Source organism: Hyperolius riggenbachi, chromosome 1, assembly GCF_040937935.1.
Source record: "Hyperolius riggenbachi isolate aHypRig1 chromosome 1, aHypRig1.pri, whole genome shotgun sequence".
In the NCBI taxonomy this organism is placed as follows: domain Eukaryota; kingdom Metazoa; phylum Chordata; class Amphibia; order Anura; family Hyperoliidae; genus Hyperolius; species Hyperolius riggenbachi.
Window position 1 is genome coordinate 328,483,203 of NC_090646.1, and position 24,320 is coordinate 328,507,522.

At 46.0% G+C, this 24,320-nt stretch overlaps 1 protein-coding gene across 4 annotated transcripts in view; it reads left to right on the plus strand.

Annotated features, from left to right (window-relative positions):
- LOC137549155 (serine/threonine-protein kinase PLK2-like) overlaps nucleotides 1-24,320 on the plus strand; it is a 201,060-nt gene that overhangs the window by 72,361 nt on the left and 104,379 nt on the right. For all 4 annotated transcript variants that reach the window (XR_011026787.1, XM_068271186.1, XM_068271187.1 and 1 more), the window contains exons 4-5: nucleotides 9,007-9,123; nucleotides 12,394-12,523. Coding sequence is in view for 3 of the 4 variants with exons in the window: in XM_068271186.1 (XP_068127287.1) it covers nucleotides 9,007-9,123; nucleotides 12,394-12,523 (247 nt within the window). In the remaining variant the exon portion in view is untranslated. The remainder of the gene's footprint in view (nucleotides 1-9,006; nucleotides 9,124-12,393; nucleotides 12,524-24,320) is intronic.

Genomic DNA, 24,320 nt, shown 5'->3' on the forward strand with positions numbered 1-24,320 from the left:
ACTTGTCCCTACGTGAGTGTTGGCCTTTCCACGGCTCAATTTTTGTTGGCAGAGCGAACAGATGGCTTTGGTCCGATCTGAGGCACACACATTAAAAAATTTCCACACCGCTGAGCCACCCTGGGATGTGGGCACTATGGGGACCTCAGCAGCTGATGCTGAAGGGCAAGTTGGCTGGCTGTACATAGGTGGCGAATCTGGCGATACATGGTGCCGGACTCTGCCACCAGCTGTTTCTGACGAAGAGCTGCCCCAGCTTCTTTCAGCAACTTCTATCCTCCTACTACTCTCTGACTCCCCCTCTGAACTGTCCCCCTCTTCATCTCCTCTATTGGGAACATACAGAGGATCCCTATCATCGTCATCATCGTAATCATCCTGCCCAGCTTCGCTTGCCTCAGAAAAATCCAAATGTGTAGGTCCTTCATCCTCCTTACACGTTACATCCATAGTGTTGTCGCGTAACGCAGACATATGAGCTGGTGAAAATTCATCTGGCTGTAACAATGGCTGTGCATCAGTGATTTCACCACCACTAAATAATTCTTGCGAAGTGTCAAATGCAGCGGAAGTGGTGCTAGTAGTAGCGCTGGTGGCTGAGCAAGATGAGGTGTTCTGTGTCGCTAAATACTCAACCACGTCCTGACAATCTTGGGAGGTGATGGGACGTGCCTTCTTCCGAGCACTGTACTGTGGGCCAGGTCCACACGAAATTACATTTACACGACCTCGCGCAGACCTGCCGGGTGGCCTTCCTCTGCCTCTGCCACTACCTCTTCCTCTTCCTCTACCTGTTTTGTCCATATCGGGTATGCACGGAGTGGTATATCACACTGCGTGCACTCACGTAGGTAGGTGGGTTCACTTAACTGCACAGGTATGCGCACTGATGCGGTGGGTTCACTGAACAGTACAGGTATACAGTGGCGGGTTCACTGAACACAACAGGTATGCAGTGGCGTGTTCACTAAACAGGTATACAGTGGCAGGTCCACTGAACAGAACAGGTATACAGTGGCAGGTCCACTGAACAGAACAGGTATACAGTGGCGGGTCCACTGAACAGAACAGGTATACAGTGGCGGGTTCACAGAACAGGTATGCAGTGGCAGGTTCACTGAACACAACAGGTATGCAGTGGCGTGTTCACTAAACAGGTATACAGTGGCAGGTCCACTGAACAGAACAGGTATACAGTGGCGGGTTCACAGAACAGGTATACAGTGGCGGGTCCACTGAACAGAACAGGTATACAGTGGCGGGTTCACAGAACAGGTATGCAGTGGCAGGTTCACTGAACACAACAGGTATGCAGTGGCGTGTTCACTAAACAGGTATACAGTGGCAGGTCCACTGAACAGAACAGGTATACAGTGGCGGGTTCACAGAACAGGTATACAGTGGCGGGTCCACTGAACAGAACAGGTATACAGTGGCGGGTTCACAGAACAGGTATACAGTGGCGGGTCCACTGAACAGAACAGGTATACAGTGGCGGGTTCACAGAACAGGTATACAGTGGCAGGATCACTGAACAGGTATGCAGTGGCAGTATCACAGTACAGGTATGCAGTGGGCTGAGGGCTCACTGAACAGAACAGGTATGCTGTGGCAGGATCACTGAACAGGTATGCAGTGGCAGGATCACAGTACAGGTATGCAGTGGGCTGAGGGCTCACTGAACAGAACAGGTATGCTGTGGCAGGATCACTGAACAGCTATGCAGTGGCAGGATCACAGTACAGGTATGCAGTGGGCTGAGGGCTCACTGAACAGAACAGGTATGCTGTGGCAGGATCACTGAACAGGTATGCAGTGGCAGGATCACAGTACAGGTATGCAGTGGGCTGAGGGCTCACTGAACAGAACAGGTATGCTGTGGCAGGATCACTGAACAGCTATGCAGTGGCAGGATCACAGTACAGGTATGCAGTGGGCTGAGGGCTCACTGAACAGAACAGGTATGCTGTGGCAGGATCACTGAACAGGTATGCAGTGGCAGGATCACAGTACAGGTATGCAGTGGGCTGAGGGCTCACTGAACAGAACAGGTATGCTGTGGCAGGATCACTGAACAGGTATGCAGTGGCAGGATCACAGTACAGGTATGCAGTGGGCTGGGGGCTCACTGAACAGAACAGGTATGCTGTGGCAGGATCACTGAACAGCTATGCAGTGGCAGGATCACAGTACAGGTATGCAGTGGGCTGAGGGCTCACTGAACAGAACAGGTATGCTGTGGCAGGATCACTGAACAGCTATGCAGTGGCAGGATCACAGTACAGGTATGCAGTGGGCTGAGGGCTCACTGAACAGAACAGGTATGCTGTGGCAGGATCACTGAACAGGTATGCAGTGGCAGGATCACAGTACAGGTATGCAGTGGGCTGAGGGCTCACTGAACAGAACAGGTATGCTGTGGCAGGATCACTGAACAGGTATGCAGTGGCAGTATCACAGTACAGGTATGCAGTGGGCTGAGGGCTCACTGAACAGAACAGGTATGCTGTGGCAGGATCACTGAACAGGTATGCAGTGGCAGGATCACAGTACAGGTATGCAGTGGGCTGAGGGCTCACTGAACAGAACAGGTATGCTGTGGCAGGATCACTGAACAGCTATGCAGTGGCAGGATCACAGTACAGGTATGCAGTGGGCTGAGGGCTCACTGAACAGAACAGGTATGCTGTGGCAGGATCACTGAACAGGTATGCAGTGGCAGGATCACAGTACAGGTATGCAGTGGGCTGAGGGCTCACTGAACAGAACAGGTATGCTGTGGCAGGATCACTGAACAGGTATGCAGTGGCAGGATCACAGTACAGGTATGCAGTGGGCTGGGGGCTCACTGAACAGAACAGGTATGCTGTGGCAGGATCACTGAACAGCTATGCAGTGGCAGGATCACAGTACAGGTATGCAGTGGGCTGAGGGCTCACTGAACAGAACAGGTATGCTGTGGCAGGATCACTGAACAGGTATGCAGTGGCAGGATCACAGTACAGGTATGCAGTGGGCTGAGGGCTCACTGAACAGAACAGGTATGCTGTGGCAGGATCACTGAACAGCTATGCAGTGGCAGGATCACAGTACAGGTATGCAGTGGGCTGAGGGCTCACTGAACAGAACAGGTATGCTGTGGCAGGATCACTGAACAGCTATGCAGTGGCAGGATCACAGTACAGGTATGCAGTGGGCTGAGGGCTCACTGAACAGAACAGGTATGCAGCCAGGAAGAAGTTAAGCCTAACTAATCTTTCCCTGAGAGACAGTCTGCAGCAGCTCGCCCTACTCTGACTAATGCAGGCACACGAGTGGCCGTAATGGCCGCCGCTGCCTGCCTTATATAAGGGGGGGTGGGGCTCCAGGGGCTAGTGTAGCCTAATTGGCTACACTGGGCCTGCTGACTGTGATGTAGAGGGTCAAAGTTGACCCTCAGGTGCATTATGGGGCGAACCGAACTTCTTCCGCAAAAGGTTCGCGTGCGGTACCCGCACGCGAACCACCTAAGTTCGCGCGAACCCCGTTCGCCGGCGAACCGTTCGGCCCAACTCTAGTACTGACATGAAACCTTTCACATGGAAACAAAGTAGGTAGCACATTTGCCATGCACAGCTAGTTGCCTGCACAGAATTTCATTGAATGCCATGTTACAGTCAGACAGCAAAGTTCATTGTCTCCCACTGGAGGACAAAGGTGGGTAGGACATAGCTTACAACTGTGTCAGCTCTGTCTGGAGCAAGCATGATGGCAATGCAGAACATTATCCCTTTTTTATGGGTATGCAAATTGCAGTTAGGGCAGAATTCTTCAGTAATCTGCTGCCACAGCCGGTGATCAGAGATGGCCCAAACCTCCGATTTTAGGTTCGCGAACCGGGTTCGCGAACTTCCGCAAAAGTTTGGTTCGCGCAAACTTTCGAGATCGCAATAGACTTCAATGGGGAGGTGAACTTTGAAAACTAGAATCACTTATGCTGGCCAGAAGAGTGATGGAAAAGATGTTTCAAGGGGTCTGACACCTGGAGGGGGGCATGGCAGAGTGGGATACACACCAAAAGTCCTGGGGAAAAATCTGGATTTGACGCAAAGCAGAGTTTTAAGAGCAGAAATCCCATTTATTGCTAAATTGCAGGCCTAAAGTGCTGTAAAACATCTTGCATGTGTATACATCAATCAGGGAGTGTAATTAGAGTACTGCTTCACACTGACACACCAAACTCACTGTGTAACGCACTGCAAACAGCTGTTTGTGTTGTGACGGCCGTGCTGGACTGGTGCGCACCATGGCGAGAGTGCAGGCCGTGGCGGTTTTCAAGCCCATATGGTCGCCGGGCTGTGGTAGCTCAATGATAGAACAACAGTGACTGTCCAGCTGATCAAATTTGGTCTGTCCACAATGTAGCAACGACCTTATTATCTTGGATGTGCCCCCCGAGACTCATATAGCCGTCGGTTATTGCTTCATTGTGATACGCAAGCCCCTTCACCACGGCAAGGTAATGATCACGAAGGGGAATTGGCAGATGTACATGCCTTTTGTTTTGTTGTTGCAGCTGCAGTGCAACCAGAAAAATTAGGCAGGCATGTACACGCACCAGAAAAATTATTATAGCAGCCGCTGCTAGCAGCGGCCTTAAAAATTCAGGAATGCACCTGGAGTACTGGACCCTGTTGGTGGTGGCGGAGAAGGCAGTCAAGCGGCCTGCGGGCAGAGGTGCTGTGTGGGGAGCGACTTAGTCTTGTGGCAGGCAGTCACACGGCGTGCAGGCAAAGATGCTGTGTGTGGGGACTGACTTAGTCTTGGGGCGGGCAGTAGCCCATGCCTCATTTATTTTGATAAAGGTGAAAAAAAGGTGAGGTACTGAACACTTTTGTGACTTAGGCGACTTCTCTTCTCAGTGACAATGCCCCCAGCTGAGCTGAAGGTCCTTTCTGACAGAACGCTTGAGGCAGAGCAAGACAGAAGTTGGATGGCAAATTGGGACAGCTCTGGCCACAGGTCAAGCCTGTGCACCCAGTAGTCCAAGGGTTCATCGCTGCTCATAGTGTCTACATCCACACTTAAGGCCAGGTAGTCGGCTACCTGCCGGTCCAGGTGTTGGTGGAGGGTGGATCCGGAAGGGCTAAGGCGAGGCGTTTGACTAAAGAATGTCCGCATGTCCGACATCACCATGAGATCGCTGGAGCGTCCTGTCCTTGCCTGCGTGGACATGGGAGAAGGATTACTGGCAGTGGTACCTTTATTGCGTTGTGCTGTGACATCATCCTTAAACGCATTGTAAAGCATAGTTGCCAGCTTGTTCTCAAAGTGCTGTATCCTTTCTGCCTTCAGGTGAGTTGGTAACATGTCCGCCACTTTGTGCCTATACCGAGGGTCTGGTAGCGTGGTCACCCAGTAATTGTCATTCCCCTTGAGTTTTTTTATACAGGGGTCCCTCAACAGGCTGGACAGCATGAAAGACGCCATCTGCACAAAGTTGGATCCAGACGTACTATCCATCTCCTCTTGCTCTTCATCAGTGACGTCAGGTAAGTCCTCCTCCTCCCCCCAGCCACAAACAATACCACGGGAATGTTTAGCAGCACAAGCCCCCTGTGAAACCTGCTGCGGTTGTTCTTCTGCCGCCGCCTCCTCCTCCTCCAAAGAAACACCTTCCTCATCATCCGAGTCTGACTTCTCTTCCCCACACGACTCTTCCTCCTCCCCCCTCTGTGCTGCCGCAGGTGTTGAACACCTGGTTCTGATGAGAATTTATCCCACAACGCTTCCTTCCGTAACTGTTCCTGTTCACGCTCCTCCACAGCTTGATCCACCACTCTACGCACGGCACGCTCCAGGAAGTAAGCGTACGGGATCAAGTCGCTGATGGTGCCTTCACTGCGACTCACCAGGTTGGTCACCTCCTCAAATGGCCACATGAGCCTGCATGTGTTTCGCATCAGTGTCCAGTTGTTGGGCCAGAACATCCCTATCTCCCCAGACTGTGTCCTTCTACTGTAATTGTACAGGTACTGGGTGACGGCTTTCTCTTGGTCTAGCAGGCGAGAGAACATGAGCAGGGTCGAATTCCAGCGAGTCGGGCCATCGCATATCAAGCGTCTCACCGGCAAGTTGTTTCTCTGCTGAACGTCCGCAAAGCATGCCATGGCCGTGTAAGACCGCCTGAAATGCCCACTCAACTTCCTGGCCTGCTTCAGGACGTCCTCTAAGCCTGGGTACTTTGACACAAATCTTTGAATGACTAGATTCAGCACATGTGCCATGTAGGGTACATGTGTCCGCTTTCCCAAATTTAAAGCGGAAATGAGATTGCTGCCGTTGTCACACACCACGTTGCCGATCTCCAGCTGGTGCGGGGTCAGCCACTGATCCACCTGTTTGTTAAGAGCAGCCAGGAGAGCTGCTCCAGTGGGACTCTCCGCTTTGAGGCAAGACATGTCTAAGATGGCGTGACACAGTCGTACCTGGCATGCAGCATAGGCCCTAGGGAGCCGGGGCTGTGTAGCTGGAGAAGAGATCGCAGCACCAGTAGAGTTGAACTGCCACTCAGCCAAGGAGGAGGAGGATGACGACAGCGAAGAGGATGTAGCAGGAGGAGAGGAGGTGGCAGGAGGCCTGCTTGCAAGCTGTGGAGGTGTCACAAGTTGGTCCGCTGCACAGCCACGTGCTCCCTGCTTGCCATAGGTCACCAGGTTGACCCAATGGGCTGTGTAAGTAATGTACCTGCCCTGACTGTGCTTGGCAGACCAGGTATCCGTGGTCAGGTGGACCCTTGACTGTGTGCCAGAGATGACACCACTTGCCTCTCAACTTCACGGTACAGTTTGGGTATCGCTTTTTAGAGAAATAATTGCGGCCTGGTATCTGCCACTGCGGTGTACCAATGGCCACAAATTTACGGAAGGCCTCAGAGTCCACCAGCTGGTATGGTAACAGCTGGCGAGCTAACAGTTCCGCCAAGCCAGCTGTCAGACGCCGGACAAGGGGGTGACTGGCAGAAATTGGCTTCTTCTGCTCAAAGATTTCCTTCACAGACTCCTGGCTGCTGTGGGCAGAGGAGCAGGAACCGCTCAAGGTCAGAGGCGGAGTGGAGGAGGGTGGCTGTGAAGGTGCAAGGGAGAAAACGGCTGAAGATGCTGCACCTGAAGGAAAGGGGAGGAGATGGAGGGTGGCTTTTCTATTGTGTGCTGCTTTTTCTCTGGTGCTCTTCGCCATGCAGTTTTTCTCCATGTGCCTTCGTAAGGCAGTTGTCCCTACGTGGGTGTTGGCCTTTCCACGGCTCAATTTTTGGAGGCAGAGAGAACAGATGGCATTGCTCCGATCTACGGCAGACACATTAAAAAATGTCCAAACCGCTGAGCCCCCCTGGGGTGATAGCACTATGGTGGCATCAGCAGCTGATGTTGAAGGGCTGGCTATCCATAGGTGGCGATACATGGCGCCGGACACTGCCACCAGCAGTTTCTGACGACGAGCTCCCCCTGCTTCTTTCAGGAACTCGTCTCTTCCTACTCCTCTCTGACTCCCCCTCTGAACTGTCCCCCTGTTCATCTCCTCTATTGGGAACATATTGGGAAGTCTAAGACTTCATTTGAATTTTGAATTCGAATAGGTTACTACTCGAAAGCCCATCCCTGTCCAGGAGTACATTGAACACCCTGATAAAGTTAGCAAATGTTTCTGGGAAATACTGCAGGTCATGCAGAAACCCCAGACCATGCAACAAAGTAAATCACTGATACAGCAAGGGTTGCATCCATTACCTCCAAAACCGCAGTCTACTTCTATTATGAATAGGCCCTCTGCATAGCACAATGGTGAGCAAAAGTGCCATCGTAAGTCATCCCCGCAGTGCAGCCGCAAATTCTCTTCTAAGACACATGACGTAAATGGGCACTGGAATACTGTGTAGAGCCTGTAAAATTTCTGCAATCCTAGAATTTAGGGCAAAGAAGATCATTTCAATATCTACAGCATTAAAACAGCTGGTGGTAGCATCATAACTTTCTGGAAAACTACTGTAGTTGAAATCTGTGGATTTAAAAGCAAACAAACCTGTCAGTAAATTATTCAGCCAAATAATACTATATAATAATCACTTAATTTTTAGTGGATAATATAGGATTAACTGCTAGGAATGCTAAGCTCTTGACTGTAGTGACCAGTGTAATGCTGGTATACTCTTTTTGGTTTTGAGCTCACATATGCATGTTTTTGGAGGTTAAGTTCCCATTTAGAGCCATTCCTCTCCATCCCTTTTTCTCCCCAGCTGTCCCTTTTTCAGATGTTACGTAGAGGAGTATCATTTAACTACTAGACGTATTGATACTGCATGTACATATGACTATTGCAGGCATCTATGGATGCATGAAGAACTGACCTTTGCTTATGAATTCTTTAGGCTAGGAAGACACTAGGCAGAGATGCTAGCGTTGCAGAAAAAAAGAGTTCACCACTAATGAAAGTCTATGGGCCACATGTAAAAACGCATATATATGCGAGCACGTTGAATCCAGCGCAGGAGATTTGGGCATAGCTGGCGCCACCATAGACCGTAGTAGGAATTACGGCTATAGCGGCACACAGTGAGTAGCTTCGGCGCCATCAGAAGACAAAAACTATTAAACCACTAATTCGGCCTCCAGCAATAGCTAAAAGCCAAATGACATCATTCCCCACTATCCACGTGGACCTGGAGGGGGAATAGTAATTAACGCTTTTCACTTGTACGCATATATGTATGTGTTTTACATTGTGCACAACTTGCTGCATACGTTTCAAAAAGGCATGTAAAACACACAATGTATCTCAATGGAGACGCAGAAGACGCATGCATTTTTACATGCACAGGCTAGTAAACGCATGGTTTTAGTGTGCTACTAAACTCACGGTTTCATAAAAGGAGCATTGTGGAGGCTGTGTTCTTTGCCTCTCTTGCCATTTCAAAAGGTTGGGTGATGTGCATTTCTAGTCTCATCATTTTTCATTGCGCTTTGTTTACAGGTTGAAAAAGAAGTCGAGGTGCACAGACAGCTGAAGCATAGAAACATTGTGAGATTGTATCACAATTTCCAAGACCAAAAGTACATGTACCTGGTACTAGAATACTGCAGACACAAGGTGGGGATACATTATGTGCTTACAATGCTGTAATTAGTGACCAACATACATAATACTTAACATTTTTAAGATTATACAGAAAGGGAAACTTAATGTAGGCATACATTTGTGTGTAATAATTTAACTAGTAATTCAATCCTACCCTTTAACTAAAATATCAAAAACAATTACGATTTATGTATCCACGTTCTTACTAGATTGATTGCTGCAGTGGTTGGTGGCGATGTTCTATTATTACAGGGAAAAATGTGGACTTAATCTGTTTCCACTACACGCAGATTGGATGCATAATGGATGCAGAAAAACTGACTCCAATGCCTAAGGGAAAATCTGCATCAGAAAAATTGTGTTTAGTGGAAACCAGGCCCATAGGCATTCATTGGAGTCAGTTTTTCTGCATCCAATCTGCGTGTAGTGGAAACAGGCCCTAAGGAAAAAAAGGGTTTGCCGTGTATGGTGCTCACAAAGGCAAATCATGACTCCACATAGTGACTCCCTGTCATTTCTTTGGTGTTTTACACTCCAGGCAGTGGTGATACTGCTTTTTAAACATGCTTTTATTTTTGATCAGGTAAAAATGGCACAGGACAAGCGCCGCTAAAGTGCCGATAGTATTTGACTATGGCGCTATTTTTTTGTGTGCTATTTATATAGATATGCTTTTTTTTGCAGGTAAATGGTCTATAAAGCAAAACATCTAAATAACATGGATAAACAACTTTGTATACTATATATTTTGTAATATTTACACATTTTTATTAAATTTTATGTAAAGAAAAAAAAAAAGCCTCCCTCCACATTTTTTTTTAAACCCGTTAACCAGCTATGCAGGTTGGGTGGCCCGGGAGGAGGAGCTCATGAATGCAGGACTGCCTCCTGGCTAATTCTACCTCAAGTGGTTTTTAACATTAAATTAACTCATCTACTTTTTTTTTTTTTTTTTTTTTTTTTTTTAAGGAATATGTTTATGAAACATCCTTGCAAATTTTTTTCTTTTATTATTAAAACAAAAATATTTCATTTTAAAGGTTAAAAAAATGATTCAGGCAGCATTCATAGTGGGACGTTGCGGTGTAATGTGATGCTAATGTCACAATGCAGCATTACAACTCAATGCAAAAAAAAGGTGGTAACGCACATTAACGCTACGTTACCATCACATACAGTAGGTGCAGTAAAGCATAGACACAATGAAAAGTATGCTTTCCTGTACCTGGTAACATGTGTGCATTTAGAGGTAACGCACTGCAAGCAGTGAGTTACCATAATGTTACACATTACAAAGCGACGCTAACATCGCACTGTGAACGTCCCATAGGATTAGTATTGCAGTGCAGTAAGTTGCGTTATAAGACTTTGTAACGCAGCTCCGCAACGCCCCACTGTGAATGCAGCTTTAGTCCTCTAAGATGGCTTCCTCATGAGAGTACACTAGCTCTCTGGGGAACTACAGAACACAAAAATGGGGAAAAAGTTAGTTCCCACAATTTAAAAAAAAAGGTACCACCACAAGATAAATAGGAAATAACTAAAGATATGTCCATCCCTTAAAATTATTTCTGGATTTTAGTATCTGAAAACGGTGCAATTTTTTCACAAGCTTTTAGACCCTAAAATCATATTGCTAGATAGATCTGTGGCAGCTCTGCACATTACACACCTTCCATGGATCCAGCTCGGGGTTACCGCTCTGAGCTGCGGATTTCCACCCCAAGCCTGGCTCGGGATTACTGCTAAGGAGGTTAAAACACAAGAACAAACCATAAACACTTCATGTTGGGTGTAGAAAAATTGTAGCCTTCCTTAAAAAACTTAGCTGAAAAAGTGAATTGAATAGGGCCCAATGTGTCTTTTTCCCATCAATTGCTTTTCAGGCCAGTTTTTCCAGGATGTGTAACCTAACACCCCAGTGTGCGAGTAGCCTAATTTCCACAAGAAATGTGTCATTATACACCTGACCTGTGGGTTTTATGCTCCAGTCTTTTCTTGGCAAATTAACTTCTGTATTTAGTTACTGCAATACAGTATTCACAGGCTTTAATCATTTGGGTGCGACATTTAGGCCCCATTCACACCTAAAAACGAAAACACAAACGCAAGCGTTTTGCGTTTTTGTGCACTGTTTTTCCCCCTCCCAGCTCTCCACTGCGTGCTGCGTTTTTGTAAAAAGCCCTTTTCTAAGCGCTTTTTCAGAGCGGTTTTGTAATTCACTCCCTGACGTAAGTCAGGAAGTGAACTCTTTGGCCTGGAAAATAATAAATACTATGTATTTATTCTTAAAAAAGCAAACGCAATCGCTGCACAAAGCGATTTTGCGAGCGTTTTGCGTTTTTCCTTTACCTTCCATTATAGCAAAAAACCCTCAAAAATGGTACAGGCAGTGCTTTGCTGAGTGGATCGGAAACGAACCGCTCAGCTGTGAACTCTCTCATAGGGAATCATTGCACAAGCGTTTTGTGGGAATCTTAAAAATCGCCTGCGCTTGAGAAAAGGCGAAAAATGCCCCTAGTTTGAACCCTTAAAGTATGGTGCACATTGCCAAATTATTTGAATTCCCTTGACCCTGGCCATGTCCTTACATTGTTTATGGGTAGGATGGAGGTGCCCAATGTGTGTTCTGTTTTAGTATTTGAAAATACAAATAAAAAATTATATAATAAAAAGAGAGGTAATCGCTTGTCTTTCCAGAAGATATAGACACCAGTTCAACTGGAAAAAAGTTTTTAGTCAAAAAGCAATCTGACAATGCATTTCACGGGTCATGGCCTGCTTCCTCAGGTCAATACAAAATGCCTTGATAGCATAGGGGATAGAGTGTAGGTGCCATGACCAGTGAAACGCGTTGTCAGATTGCTTTTTGATTAACAACTTTTTTCCAGTTGAACTGGTGTCTATATCTTCTGGAGAAGTAAGCAATTACCTCTGTTTTTATTATATAATTTTTATGTGTATTTTAATAGCTTTGCAGTTTTTCTGGAAAGTCTATCATACTACAGGAGAGCGACCATCCAGTATCCAGCAGGACCTTAAGTACCGAGCAGGGACGGTTAATTCCCTGCAGGCCTATACGGTGGTTGCAGGTACTGCAACCCACCTTTGTGAGTATATATCTCTATAAGTTTATCCTCCTATACCTGACGATACAGCACCATTGGGCTCCCGGTCTTTGCCTACTTCTCACCGGGGTATTCTTGGCCCTTACAAGAATCACTAAAGAGAAAAACCCTGTACCTTACATTGACTGTCATGCTCCTGTGTCATTTCTTTCAGTCTCTTGCACATATCTTGAGAGCTCGAAAACTGCTGACAGAACCTGAAGTGCGATACTACATGAAGCAAATACTGCTTGGGGTACAATTTTTGCATCAACATGGCATTATCCACAGAGATCTAAAGCTGAGTAAGTGAAATGTCTTTGTTTCAGATCACTTCATTTTATAGAATTTATGTCATGTACCATCCCAGTGGTTCTGGTTTTCCATAATTTGGTACCCTGTAGCACCGAATAGATTTGGACATAAAATGAAAGGAAAAGAAAGAAAGGTGGTAATTTGGCCAAACCATATTGTTATCTGTCAGCCTTTCCAGCAGTTGAGGTGTGATGTGGTAACAGCAGCACACTCTGTTTAGCATTGTTTGCTGTCTTTTAGACCGGTTGCACACCTAATTGCTGTGCGATGTGGTGCAATTAGTGACATACTCCCTGCAGGTCAGGAAGTATGTCACTGGGATTCCCATCTGTCCGCGCTCTTGTCGTGCACACTTGCTGCATTGCCCATTGACTTGCATGCTGCATAATCCATGCTGTAGACACGGATCATGCAGTAATGTACTGCAGCCTTTTTTTTTACCTCATTGCGGCATTGCAGCGATTTGGATACTTCCCACACACCGTGTCGCATCACCTTCTGGCAGGGTAGCATACTGTGAAGCGACGCAGCGTGCAAGTCTGCAAGGGGCCTTACCGATGATGGAAGAACAGCTAGAAACAGATGCATGCATCAATATTTGGGCAATACACCAGTGTTTATTGATGCTTCAGTACTTCAAGTGGTATAATTGAATAGATTGCATACATTCTTCCTGACTGAACTTTGAATTGGGTCATAAATTGCGATCAGAAAAAAACAGCACCTGGAAATGTGGGCTTCCAGAAGTGCAATTGAAAATAGTAAAATATTGGTAATAAATACCAATATTTTACTACAGCTAAACGTAATCCTATTGTCACACTGAACTCCATCCACTGATGTCTAACCTCAACCTCCACCCAACATGGCTAACCTTAACAACCCCTTGACAGTTAGCCTTTACAAGCCCCCCTCCCCACTGCTAACCTTAACCGCCTTCCCATGTCTAACCTTAACCCCCCCCCCCATTAACCTTAGCACCCCCCCCCCGACTAACCTTAACCCCACCGCCAATACACCGAAAAGAAACCTGCACAGGCGGCACTGTGGGTGCACAGATTTCCTGCTTCTTAAAAACTACCACTTCTACTTATTTTTAGGCTGGAGACACAACATAGATTGCTTTTCATATCATTTTCATTTTTTTTTAAATCGCTCCCATTGACTTGCATTATAATTGTGGCATAATAGTGGCAAAATAGCCACGATCATGATTTTAAAACCAAAATAATCCAAAAAGCACCCTGCGGTATGTCTCCAGCCTTAACCTATTTTATAACATCTCTTCCAGAACTGTCCACCGAAAAAATCTTTAAGAATCATTTTGGGTGACAATCAGGAATGAATTTCAGCATTGCAGGCAGTGTGCGACAGGCAAGAACATCAGAAGTGCATAGGCTGCACTTTCTAACATTCTTACTTATGCGCATTTTTGGTCAAAACGCAATGCTGACCCCATTCACTGTAGTGAATGGGATCAGCAGTGCAACAGACAGAAAAAATGATGGTGTACAATTGTGTGTGTTGCACTCCAAACACACAGCCATCTGCATTTCATAATGTTAATGAGACCTTATGCTGAAAAACCACTGCATATGGTTTTTGGCTGAGTTATCCACGGTAGGTTGGACTGCATACTTGTCAAGCAGTTCAGCCTCCCATCTGTGGGCCACAAGTACCTTCCGACTGCAACTTCATTGCTTTCGAATGGCAGCATTTGTAACTTCACGCATATTATTGTTTGACACGCAATGGTATTACCTGGTGATTTAAAAAAAAGTCACATTTGAGGACATCTACTGCCATGCTCATTTTGTAACGCCATAGGGGGGCTGACTTTCAAATGCTCGTGCCAAGTGCTACCAAGGCACGGCCAATGCAGGGTTAAGGATGACAGGTGGTGAATTCACCGCCTTCAGCAAAATTGCCTAATTCAGGCTCTGTATTTTAGTTATGTACATAGCTGTTTGTCTATAGGTCCTTTAAAAAATCAGTAAGCAATACATTTTTCATGAACTGTAAATTTGAATGCTGTTTTAGAATTGTAGGATTTTTGTCTAAAAATCTGAGTATATTGAACATTTACAGCCCCCTCTTATGAGGTTTTCAGCACAAACTTACAGTAGTCTCGCACACTGTCTCCTCTGAATATTCAGTCACAGTCTGGTTTCATAAATAGGATATTAAATAGGTTTCCAAAAACCTGGCGCTTGATATGTCTACCTGTAATCTCATCCAATTGTATTTCAGCCTGTTACTGACATGACTTTCTTTTAGCTGTTTAGGGCCCGGTTCACATTAGCGGTTGTTTGCCAAACGGACCGGATGACCTGACCGGATCCGGACCGGATCCGGCTCGGAACCGTACGGTTCTGATCCGGATCCGATCCGGATCCGGTCAGGTTGCATCAGGTGGTAATCAGGATGCGATCCGGATCCGTTTGGCAAAATATACGTAAAAAAAAAAAAAAATGTTGGGGTCTGGGAGGTCAGCAGAAGGGGGACCTGTGGAATCAGGCCCTCTGCTGTTTAGCACTCACCTCCACCTCCGACATGCTGCCAACATCCTGCCAACACCTCCAGCTCGTGCTGCTCCACTCCAAAATGCTTGCCCATGTGTCCCCAGCCAATATCGCCGCAAAAATCCGCATAGGAAGTGGGGTAGAAGATCCGGATTTCTCAGCCAGTGTGTTGTGCGGCCTCCGGTTCCCATTTGTTTGTATTGGCCGGATGGTGCAGTCCGGCTCCGCCCCGGATACGGCTGCTGGAGGGGCCGGATGAAAAAATAGCGCATGTTGGAACGGAGGCCGGAGTCCGGATCCGGCCCGGATCCGGTCCGGCTCCGGTTCTGCAGAACGGACCCATGTGAACGGACGCATAGGCTTTAATTGCTATGCCGTGCGTCCGTTCCGTCCGTTCTGCAGGCGGTGCGGCTCCGGCACGGCGATTCCGGAGGGCCACCGCAAGTGTGAACCGGGCCTTAGTGTCCACTTTCTTTTTCCAAGCTTCAGTTGTAACCTTACAGTGTATCTGCTGTCAATGAAAAATTACATTTCATATTGCATTAAAACCAATTTACTGTATATCACCGCAGATAGGCCGACTTTTTAACACCAAACTTTTGGGTGTAAAGTGGGATGTCGGCCTATACCTGGGGATATACCCAGGTGATATGTGTGAGGGACTCCCGTATCAAGAGTGTGCTGTGGAACATGCTTCAGTATGTATAGCTACCTGTCCTCGCTCCGGTTTGTGCTGGGCTTTCCAACCCTGTCCTCGAGTACCACATACAGTTCATGTTTTTTGAAATCCACAGAGATAGTTAATCAGCTCTACTGAGACACTATATTACCTCACCTATGAATATTTGTGGTTTTCTGCAAAACATTAACTGTTGGTGGTATTTTGAGGACAGGGTTGGGAAACCCTGCACTAGTGAAAGTTTTCCGAACTGGCCACTAGAGCTCTAGGCTTACTGCAGTCATTCGACAGGCTGGAGCTCTAGTGGCTGCCATGCTGCCAAGAACACTAGAGGATGCAAGCCACAGCAAGGACAGTTAGCTATAAACACTGAAACACACTCCACAGCACACTCTGCACACATTGGCATGCTCAATGTTTGCTCTGTATAGGGGGCTGACAGTGGCGCATTGTGGGGTTGGCCAATGGGGGGTGGGTCATAGGTTTTTTTGCTATTTTTTTGGCCCTAAGTGAGGGCTTGGCGTATTCGGGGAAATGCTTATCTGCAGGTATATGTGGTCTTTTCAGTTCAGTCTGCAATCAGATATATTTGGGACATGCTAATTTATGCTTCCCTGCTGTCATGGTGACAGTCAACTGTTTGTGGACAAATCTACTCCAAATTAAAATTTTTGTATCGGTATTTCTCTCTGCAGGGAGAGCAGTTTCAATCATTTAGGTCTGTGTGAGACACTGCAGAGGAACAGTAGGTATTAGAAATGCTACATGAAATATCACCACAGCATGGTGAATTAATTAGAAATATTCCCCAAGAAATTCCCATTTCATATTATTGAACCCAACTTTTGAATGTGTTTTCTTGGTTGTAATCAGTTCACATAAAATAAAGATTCTATCCTGGCTTTGTACTCTGACTTGAACAATGCTTTGCGAGTGTTAGGGCCAGTTTCCACTTAGCTGGCACTTGTACTGATGCGAGCACGGCTATAGGGATTCAGTTGTGTGCTGCATGAAACTGCATGCAGTGTTTACCAGCCATTTCTAAGCCTGGTAAACACTTTCAATTATGATTGGCCAGTCAATGATCAACATATTTTGATTACTATGAGCAGATTGTGTATGTAAATATTCATACAACATAGAGGTAGTAAAATTGGTCAATGATTGGCCAATCATTATTGAAAGTGTGTACCAGAGCCAAATACAACAGTGAATAGATGACAATTTATTTTGAAAATACAGAATATATGAATGATTTTAAAAATTGTGTGGCAGTTAATACACAGGTTATTTTGTAATGTAGTGGAGTACTGCTTCAGAATCACAGTTTCAAGTAAAAAATATTAAAAAAAAAAAGACGACAATCCAGCTTATCATTGTAAAAATTATGTCACAACATTCAGATAAAATGTTCTGGTAACTACTCAAAAGGAAAATTGCACTTATAAAGTTTACCTATCCATTGCCCCCTAGAAGATACAGAGGTCCTGATCCAATTAAATTTTTCTCCTAGAAGATAATTTTAATCTTCTGTTTAGCCACTTCACCCCCAAGGGGTTTTTATTCTAACCGACCAGAGACATTTTCACCTGTCAGCGCTCTTCCCTTTTATTCACCAATAACTTTGTTACTATTTATCACAACAAAAAGATCTATATCTTGTTTTTTGCCACCAATTAGGCTTTCTTTGGGCAATATATTTTGCTAAGAATTAATTCTAAATTAATTTTAACGGGAATAATATGAAAAAACATTATTTCCCAGTTTTTAGCCATTATAGGACCAGGCTCATTTTGAGTGATCTGTGCTGCGTGGGCTCTTCAGCCCACAGCACAGATCACATTGCAGGCAGGGCGATCAGACTTCCCCCCTTTTTTCCCCACTAGGGGGATGCCCTGCTGGGGGGGTCTGATCGCCGCCGGCTATTTTGCTGTAGCGGATGGGCTCCTCAAAGCCCCCCTCCGAATCGCTATTCGGCCTCCCTCTCTTTCCCTCCCTCCCCTCCTTCCCATGGGCGGTGCAGGACAGTAATCCGTCCTGTACCGCCTCTGATACGGCGATCCCCGGCCAACCAGAGGCCGGGGATTACCCATCTCCTACAGCAGCGTCGTGCGACGTAAACACCGGTGATTTCTTCCCCGCGTGTTTACATTTAGCCTGCGAGCCGCGATCGGAGGCTCGCAGGCTGTTCACAGAGACACCCTCCGTGAACTTACATGGAACGGCCGCTCGAACGAGCGGCTGTTTCCATGTAAAACCACTTACGACCAGCCGCCGCCTATCGGCGTTAGGCGGTTGTTAAGTGGTTAAAATAAAACATGCTACCATAATTAAAACTCACAGATTTTATTTGCCCATCTATTCCGGTTATTACACAGTTTAAATTATGTCCCTATCACAATGTATGGCGACAATATATTATTAGGAATTATAGGTGTCCGGTCCATAATTAGAAGCCCTAAAGTAGTAAAATAACAGGAATATAACCTCATAAAATACATATTAAAAAAGCTGAGTCCCTAAGGCAACTATTTATGTATTTTTTAAACAGTTTTTTTTTACAAGTGTTTGGGGGTGGGGCTTTTGGAAGTGGAAGGGATTAATTTTTTGTGGTATTGTAAGGTGTGTGTGTTCACTTTTTTTGACATTTAACGATCCTCTTACTACTTCCTGTATTATGAATGGATATGGCCCCTGATTGATTCCAGGTATTGCGATTGGGTAGGGAAACGTTTGTTCCCCTTCCCCAATCGCGGATCTCAGTATCCCAACAGTACGAGTGTCGGGGAGGCGTGCACAGCGGCGGGGCGAGCAACTCATTTAACCATTCTGGAGCCATTAACCTCCCTGGCGTTCTAATAAGATCGCCAGGGCGGCTGCGGGAGGCTTTTTTTTAAATAAAAAAAAAACTATTCCATGCAGCCAACTGAAAGTTGGCTGCATGAAAGCCCACTAGAGGGCGCTCCGGATCCGTAATTCTGATCGCCTCCGGCGACCAGAATAAACAAGGAAGGCCGCAATGAGCAGCCTTCCTTGTTTTGCTTACCTCGACGAGCGGAGTGACGTCATGGACGTCAGCCGACGTCCTGACGTCAGCCGCCTCCGATCCAGCCCTTAGCGCTGGCCGGAACTGTTTGTTCCGGCTACGCTGGGCTCGGGCGGCTGGGGGGACCCTCTTTCGCCGCTGCACGCGGCGGATCGTGATCAGGTAGCACACGCGGCTGGCAAAGTGCCGGCTGCGTGTGCTCCTTTTTATTTGGGGAAAATCGGCCCAGCAGGGCCTGAGCGGCAGCCTCCGGCGGGGATGGACGAGCTGAGCTCGTCCAGACCGCTCAGGAGGTTAAGAGGCTCCAACAGGACGTTTTAATGCGGTAGCGTGTCGGGAACTGGTTAAAATAACTTCTCAGCAATCTGCAATTGAAAAAGTACCAAAAAGTAGGTGAAAAAGAACTGTCAAAATTTGTATTTTCTGACTTAAAGTGAACCTCCGGACTAAAAATCGACTCAGCAGCACTGAAAAGGCCTGGTGTTTCTTTAACAGTTTCACAGCATCAGAACTTTGTTTCTCTTATACAAGCCTCATTTTTAGCTGCAAATAAGAAAACTGCCCGGGCTTTTTTCCCCTGATGCTGTGCAAAGCATGATGGGATTTCTGATTTTGTTGTTCTCGTTCTGCTGTTTTGGTGCATTATTTTTTTTTTTTTACATTTTGAATTTGACATTTGAAGCCTAGCGCGTGCAGCTGGGAGGGGTTATCAGGACACAGGACAGTTGGAACTGTGTCTCCTGCTTCTTGTCACCTCCTTTCAACCAAAAAGATGGCTGCCCCCATGACAAAGATGATCAGCCCCCATGAATCACAAACATTTGCCTGTTCTTTTAAAACAGGGTGGGTAAGAGATTATATTACCTATCTATTTTAATTAACATAACTATTGTAACTTGATGACAGTATGTTTGTTTAGGCTGAAGTTCCACTTTAACCACTTAAAGGGGCACTATGGCGAAAAAGTTTAAAATTTAAAATATGTGCAAACATAGACAAATAAAAAGTACGTTTTCTCCAGAGTAAAATGAGCCATAAATTACTTTTCTCCTATGTTGCTGTCACCTACAGCAGGTAGTAGAAATCTGACAGAAGCGACAGGTTTTGGACTAGTCCATCTCTTCATAGGGGATTCTCAACAAGGCTTTTATTCTTTATGATGATATTCCCTAAAAATATTTAACAATGATGCCGGCCAGCTTCCCTGCTCACTACACAGTTTTTTGGCAGTTGGACAGAGCAACTGCTATTCACTAAGTGCGTTTGAAAATAAATAAATCCCTGAGAATCCCCTATGAAGAGATGGACTAGTCCAAAACCTGTCGCTTCTGTCAGATTTCTACTGCCTACTGTAAGTGACAGCAACATAGGAGAAAAGTAATTTATGGCTCATTTTACTCTGGAAAAAATGTACTTCTTATTTGTATATGTTTGCACAGATTTTAAATTTTACAATTTTTCGCCATAGTGCCCCTTTAAGGACTGCAGTCATAAAACCCCTTAAGGACCAGAGCCTTTTTTTCCATTCAGACCACTGCAGCTTTAACGGTTTATTGCTCGGTCATACAACCTACCATCTAAATGAATTTTACCTCCTTTTCTTGTCACCAATACAGCTTTCTTTTGGTGCTATTTGATTGCTGCTGTGATTTCTACTTTTTATTATATTCATCAAAAAAGAGGAGTTTTGTCCAAAAAATGATTATTTTTACTTTCTGTGCTGACATTTTTCAAATAAAGTAAAATTTCTGTATACATGCAGCACGTAAAATGTGGACATACATGTTTTTGATAAAAAACAAACAAATTCAGCCTATATTTATTGGTTTGGGTAAAAGTTATAGCGTTTACAAACTATGGTGCCAAAAGTGAATTTTCCCATTTTGAATCATCTCTGACTTTTCTGACCACCTGTCATGTTTCATGAGGTGCTAAAATTCCAGGATGTTATAAATACCCCCCAAATGACCCCATTTTGGAAAGAAGACATCCCAAAGTATTCACTGAGAGGCATGGTGAGTTCATAGAAGATTTTATTTTTTGTCACAAGTTAGCGGAAAATGACACAAAAAAAAATAAAAAAAAAATTTCCATTTCTTCTAACTTGCGACAAAAAAAAATGAAATCTGCCACGGACCCACTATGCTCCTCTCTGAATACCTTGAAGTGTCTACTTTCCAAAATGGGGTTATTTGTGGGGTGTGTTTACTGTCCTGGCATTTTGGGGGGGTGCTAAATTGTAAGCAACCCTGTAAAGCCTAAAGGTGCTCATTGGACTTTGGGCCCCTTAGCGCAGTTAGGCTGCAAAAAAGTGCCACACATGTGGTATTGCCGTACTCAGGAGAAGTAGTATAATGTATTTTGTGGTGTATTTTTACACATGCCCATGCTGGGTGGGGGAAATATCTCTGTAAATGACAATTTTTTGATTTTTTTTTACACAAAATTGTCCATTTACAGAGATATTTCTCCCACTCAGCATGGGTATGTGTAAAAATACACCCCAAAACATATTATACTACTTCTCCTGAGTACGGCGATACCACATGTGTGGCACTTTTTTGCACCCTAACTGCGCTAAGGGGCCCAAAGTCCAATGAATACCTTTAGGATTTCACAGGTCATTTTGCGACATTTGGTTTCAAGACTACTCCTCACGGTTTTGGGCCCCTAAAATGCCAGGGCAGTATGGGAACCCCACAAATGACCCCATTTAAGAAAGAAGACACCCCAAGGTATTCCATTAGGAGTATGGTGAGTTCATAGAAGATTTTATTTTTTTGTCACAAGTAAGCGGAAATTGATTTTAATTGTTTTTTTTCACAAAGTGTCATTTTCCGCTAACTTGTCACAAAAAATAAAATCTTCTATGAACTCACCATACTCCTAACAGAATACCTTGGGGTGTCTTCTTTCTAAAATGGGGTCATTTGTGGGTTCCTATATTGCCCTGGCATTTAAGGGGCCCGTGAGGAGTAGTCTTGAAACCAAATGGCGCAAAATGACCTGTGAAATCCTAAAGGTACTCATTGAACTTTGGGACCCTTAGCGCAGTTAGGCTGCAAAAAAGTGCCACACATGTGGTACTGCCGTGCTCAGAAGAAGTAGTATAATGTGTTTTGGGGTGTATTTTTACACATACCCATGCTGAGTGGGAGAAATATCTCTGTAAATGACAAATTTTAGATTTTTTTTACACACAATTGTCCATTTACAGAGAGATTTCTCCCACCCAGCATGGGTATGTGTAAAAATATACCCCAAAACACATTATACTACTTCTCCTGAGTACGGCGATACGACATGTGTGACACTTTTTTGCAGCCTAGGTGCGCTAAGGGGCCCAACGTCCTATTCACAGGTCATTTTGAGGCATTTGTTTTCTAGACTACTCCTCACGGTTTAGGGCCCCTAAAATGCCAGGGCAGTATAGGAACACTACAAGTGACCCCATTTTAGAAAGAAGACACCCCAAGGTATTCCGTTAGGTGTATGGTGAGTTCATAGAAGATTTTATTTTTTGTCACAAGTTAGTGAAAAATGAAACTTTGTGAAAAAACAATAAAAATGAATTTCCGCTAACTTTTGACAAAAAATAAAATCTTCTATGAACTCTTCATACACCTAACAGAATACCTTGGGGTGTCTTTTTTCTAAAAAGGGGTCACTTGTGGAGTTCCTATACTGCCCTGGCATTTTATGGGCCCAAAACCTTGAGTAGTCTGGAAACCAAATGTCTCAAAATGACTGTTCAGGGGTATAAGCATCTGAAAATTTTGATGGCAGGTGGTCTATGAGGGGGCAGATTTTTTGGAACTGGTCATAAGCAGGGTGGCCTCTTACATGACAGGTTGTATTGGGCCTGATCTGATGGATAGGAGTGCTAGGGGGGTGACAGGAGGTGATTGATGGGTGTCTCAGGGGGTGGTTAGAGGGGAAAATAGATGCAATCAATGCACTGGGGAGGTGATCGGAAGGGGGTCTGAGGGGGATCTGAGGGTTTGGCCGAGTGATCAGGAGGCCACACGGGGAAAATTAGGGCCTGATTTGATGGGTAGGTGTGCTAGGGGGTGACAGGAGGTGATTGATGGGTGTCTCAAGGTGTGATTAGTGGGGGGAATAGATGCAAGCAATGCACTGGCGAGGTGATCAGGGCTGGGGTCTGAGGGCGTTCTGAGGGTGTGGGCGGGTGATTGGGTGCCCTAGGGGCAGATAGGGGTCTAATCTGATGGGTAGCAGTGACAGGTGGTGACGAGGTGATTGATGGGTAATTAGTGGGTGTTTAGAGGAGAGAACAGATGTAAACAGTGACAGGGTGGCAGTGACAGGGGGTGATTGATGGGTGGCAGTGACAGGGGGTGATTGATAGGTGATTGACAGGTGATCAGTGGGTTATTACAGGGAAGAACAGATGTAAATAATGCACTGGCGAATTGATAAGGGGGGGTCTGAGGGCAATCTGAGCGTGTGGGCGGGTGATTGGGTGCCCGCAAGGTGCAGATTAGGGTCTAATATGATGGGTAACAGTGACAGGTGGTGATAGGGGGTGATTGATGGGTAATTAGTGGGCGTTTAGAGGAGAGAACAGATGTAAACAGTGCACTTGCAGGCGATCTAATGGTGGGGGTGGGTGATCAGATTGCCCGCAAGGGGCAGGTTAGGGGCTGATTGATGAGTGGCAGTGACAGGGGGTGATTGACGGGTGATTGACAGGTGATCAGGGGGGATAGATGCATACAGTACACAGGAGGGGGGGGTCTGGGGAGAATCTGAGGGGTGGGGGGTGATCAGGAGTCCCCAGGGGGCAGTTAAGGGACTAAAAAAAAAATAGCGTTGACAAATAGTGACAGGGAGTGGCTGATGGGTGATTAGGGGGGTGATTGGGTGCAAACAGGGGTCTGGAGGGTGGGCAGGGGGGGGTCTGAGGGGTGCTGTGGGCGATCAGGGGGCAGGGGGGCAGATCAGTGTGTTTGGGTGCAAACTAGGGTGGCTGCAGCCTGCCCTGGTGGTCCCTCGGACACTGGGACCAGCAGGGCAGGAGGCAGCCTGTATAATACGCTTTGTATACAATACAAAGCGTATTATACGCTTTGTATGCGGCAGATCGGGGTTAACATCCCGCCAGCGCTTCTGTATGGCCGCTGGGATGTCATTGCGGGTGGGCGGAGCCTAATGCTGGCGGATGCGATCCCCGGTCCGGAAGAGTCCCAGGGGCTCGTGGTCCTGGGGCTGCCACTTTGCCGCCGCCAATGTGCAGTGGGCGGTCGGCAAGTGGTTAAAGAGAATCGGTAAAAAAAAAAAGCCTGATCAGGTCTGTTCAAGTTGCCTGTGCAGTAGAGCGGACCCATCAGGCTGTTTCCGCCAGAGCCCTTTGTAAAAGGAAGTAATTATTACAGGCACGCTTGCGCTACAGCTGACAAGCTTGTTAGCTGTACTTCGGGGCTGCCAGTGCTGGATCCCTGAGGCTTAGGAGGATGGTGGAAGCCTTATTAGGATCCAGAGGCTTCCCCCTCCCGAGGCAAGTATCCCCAGGGAAAGGG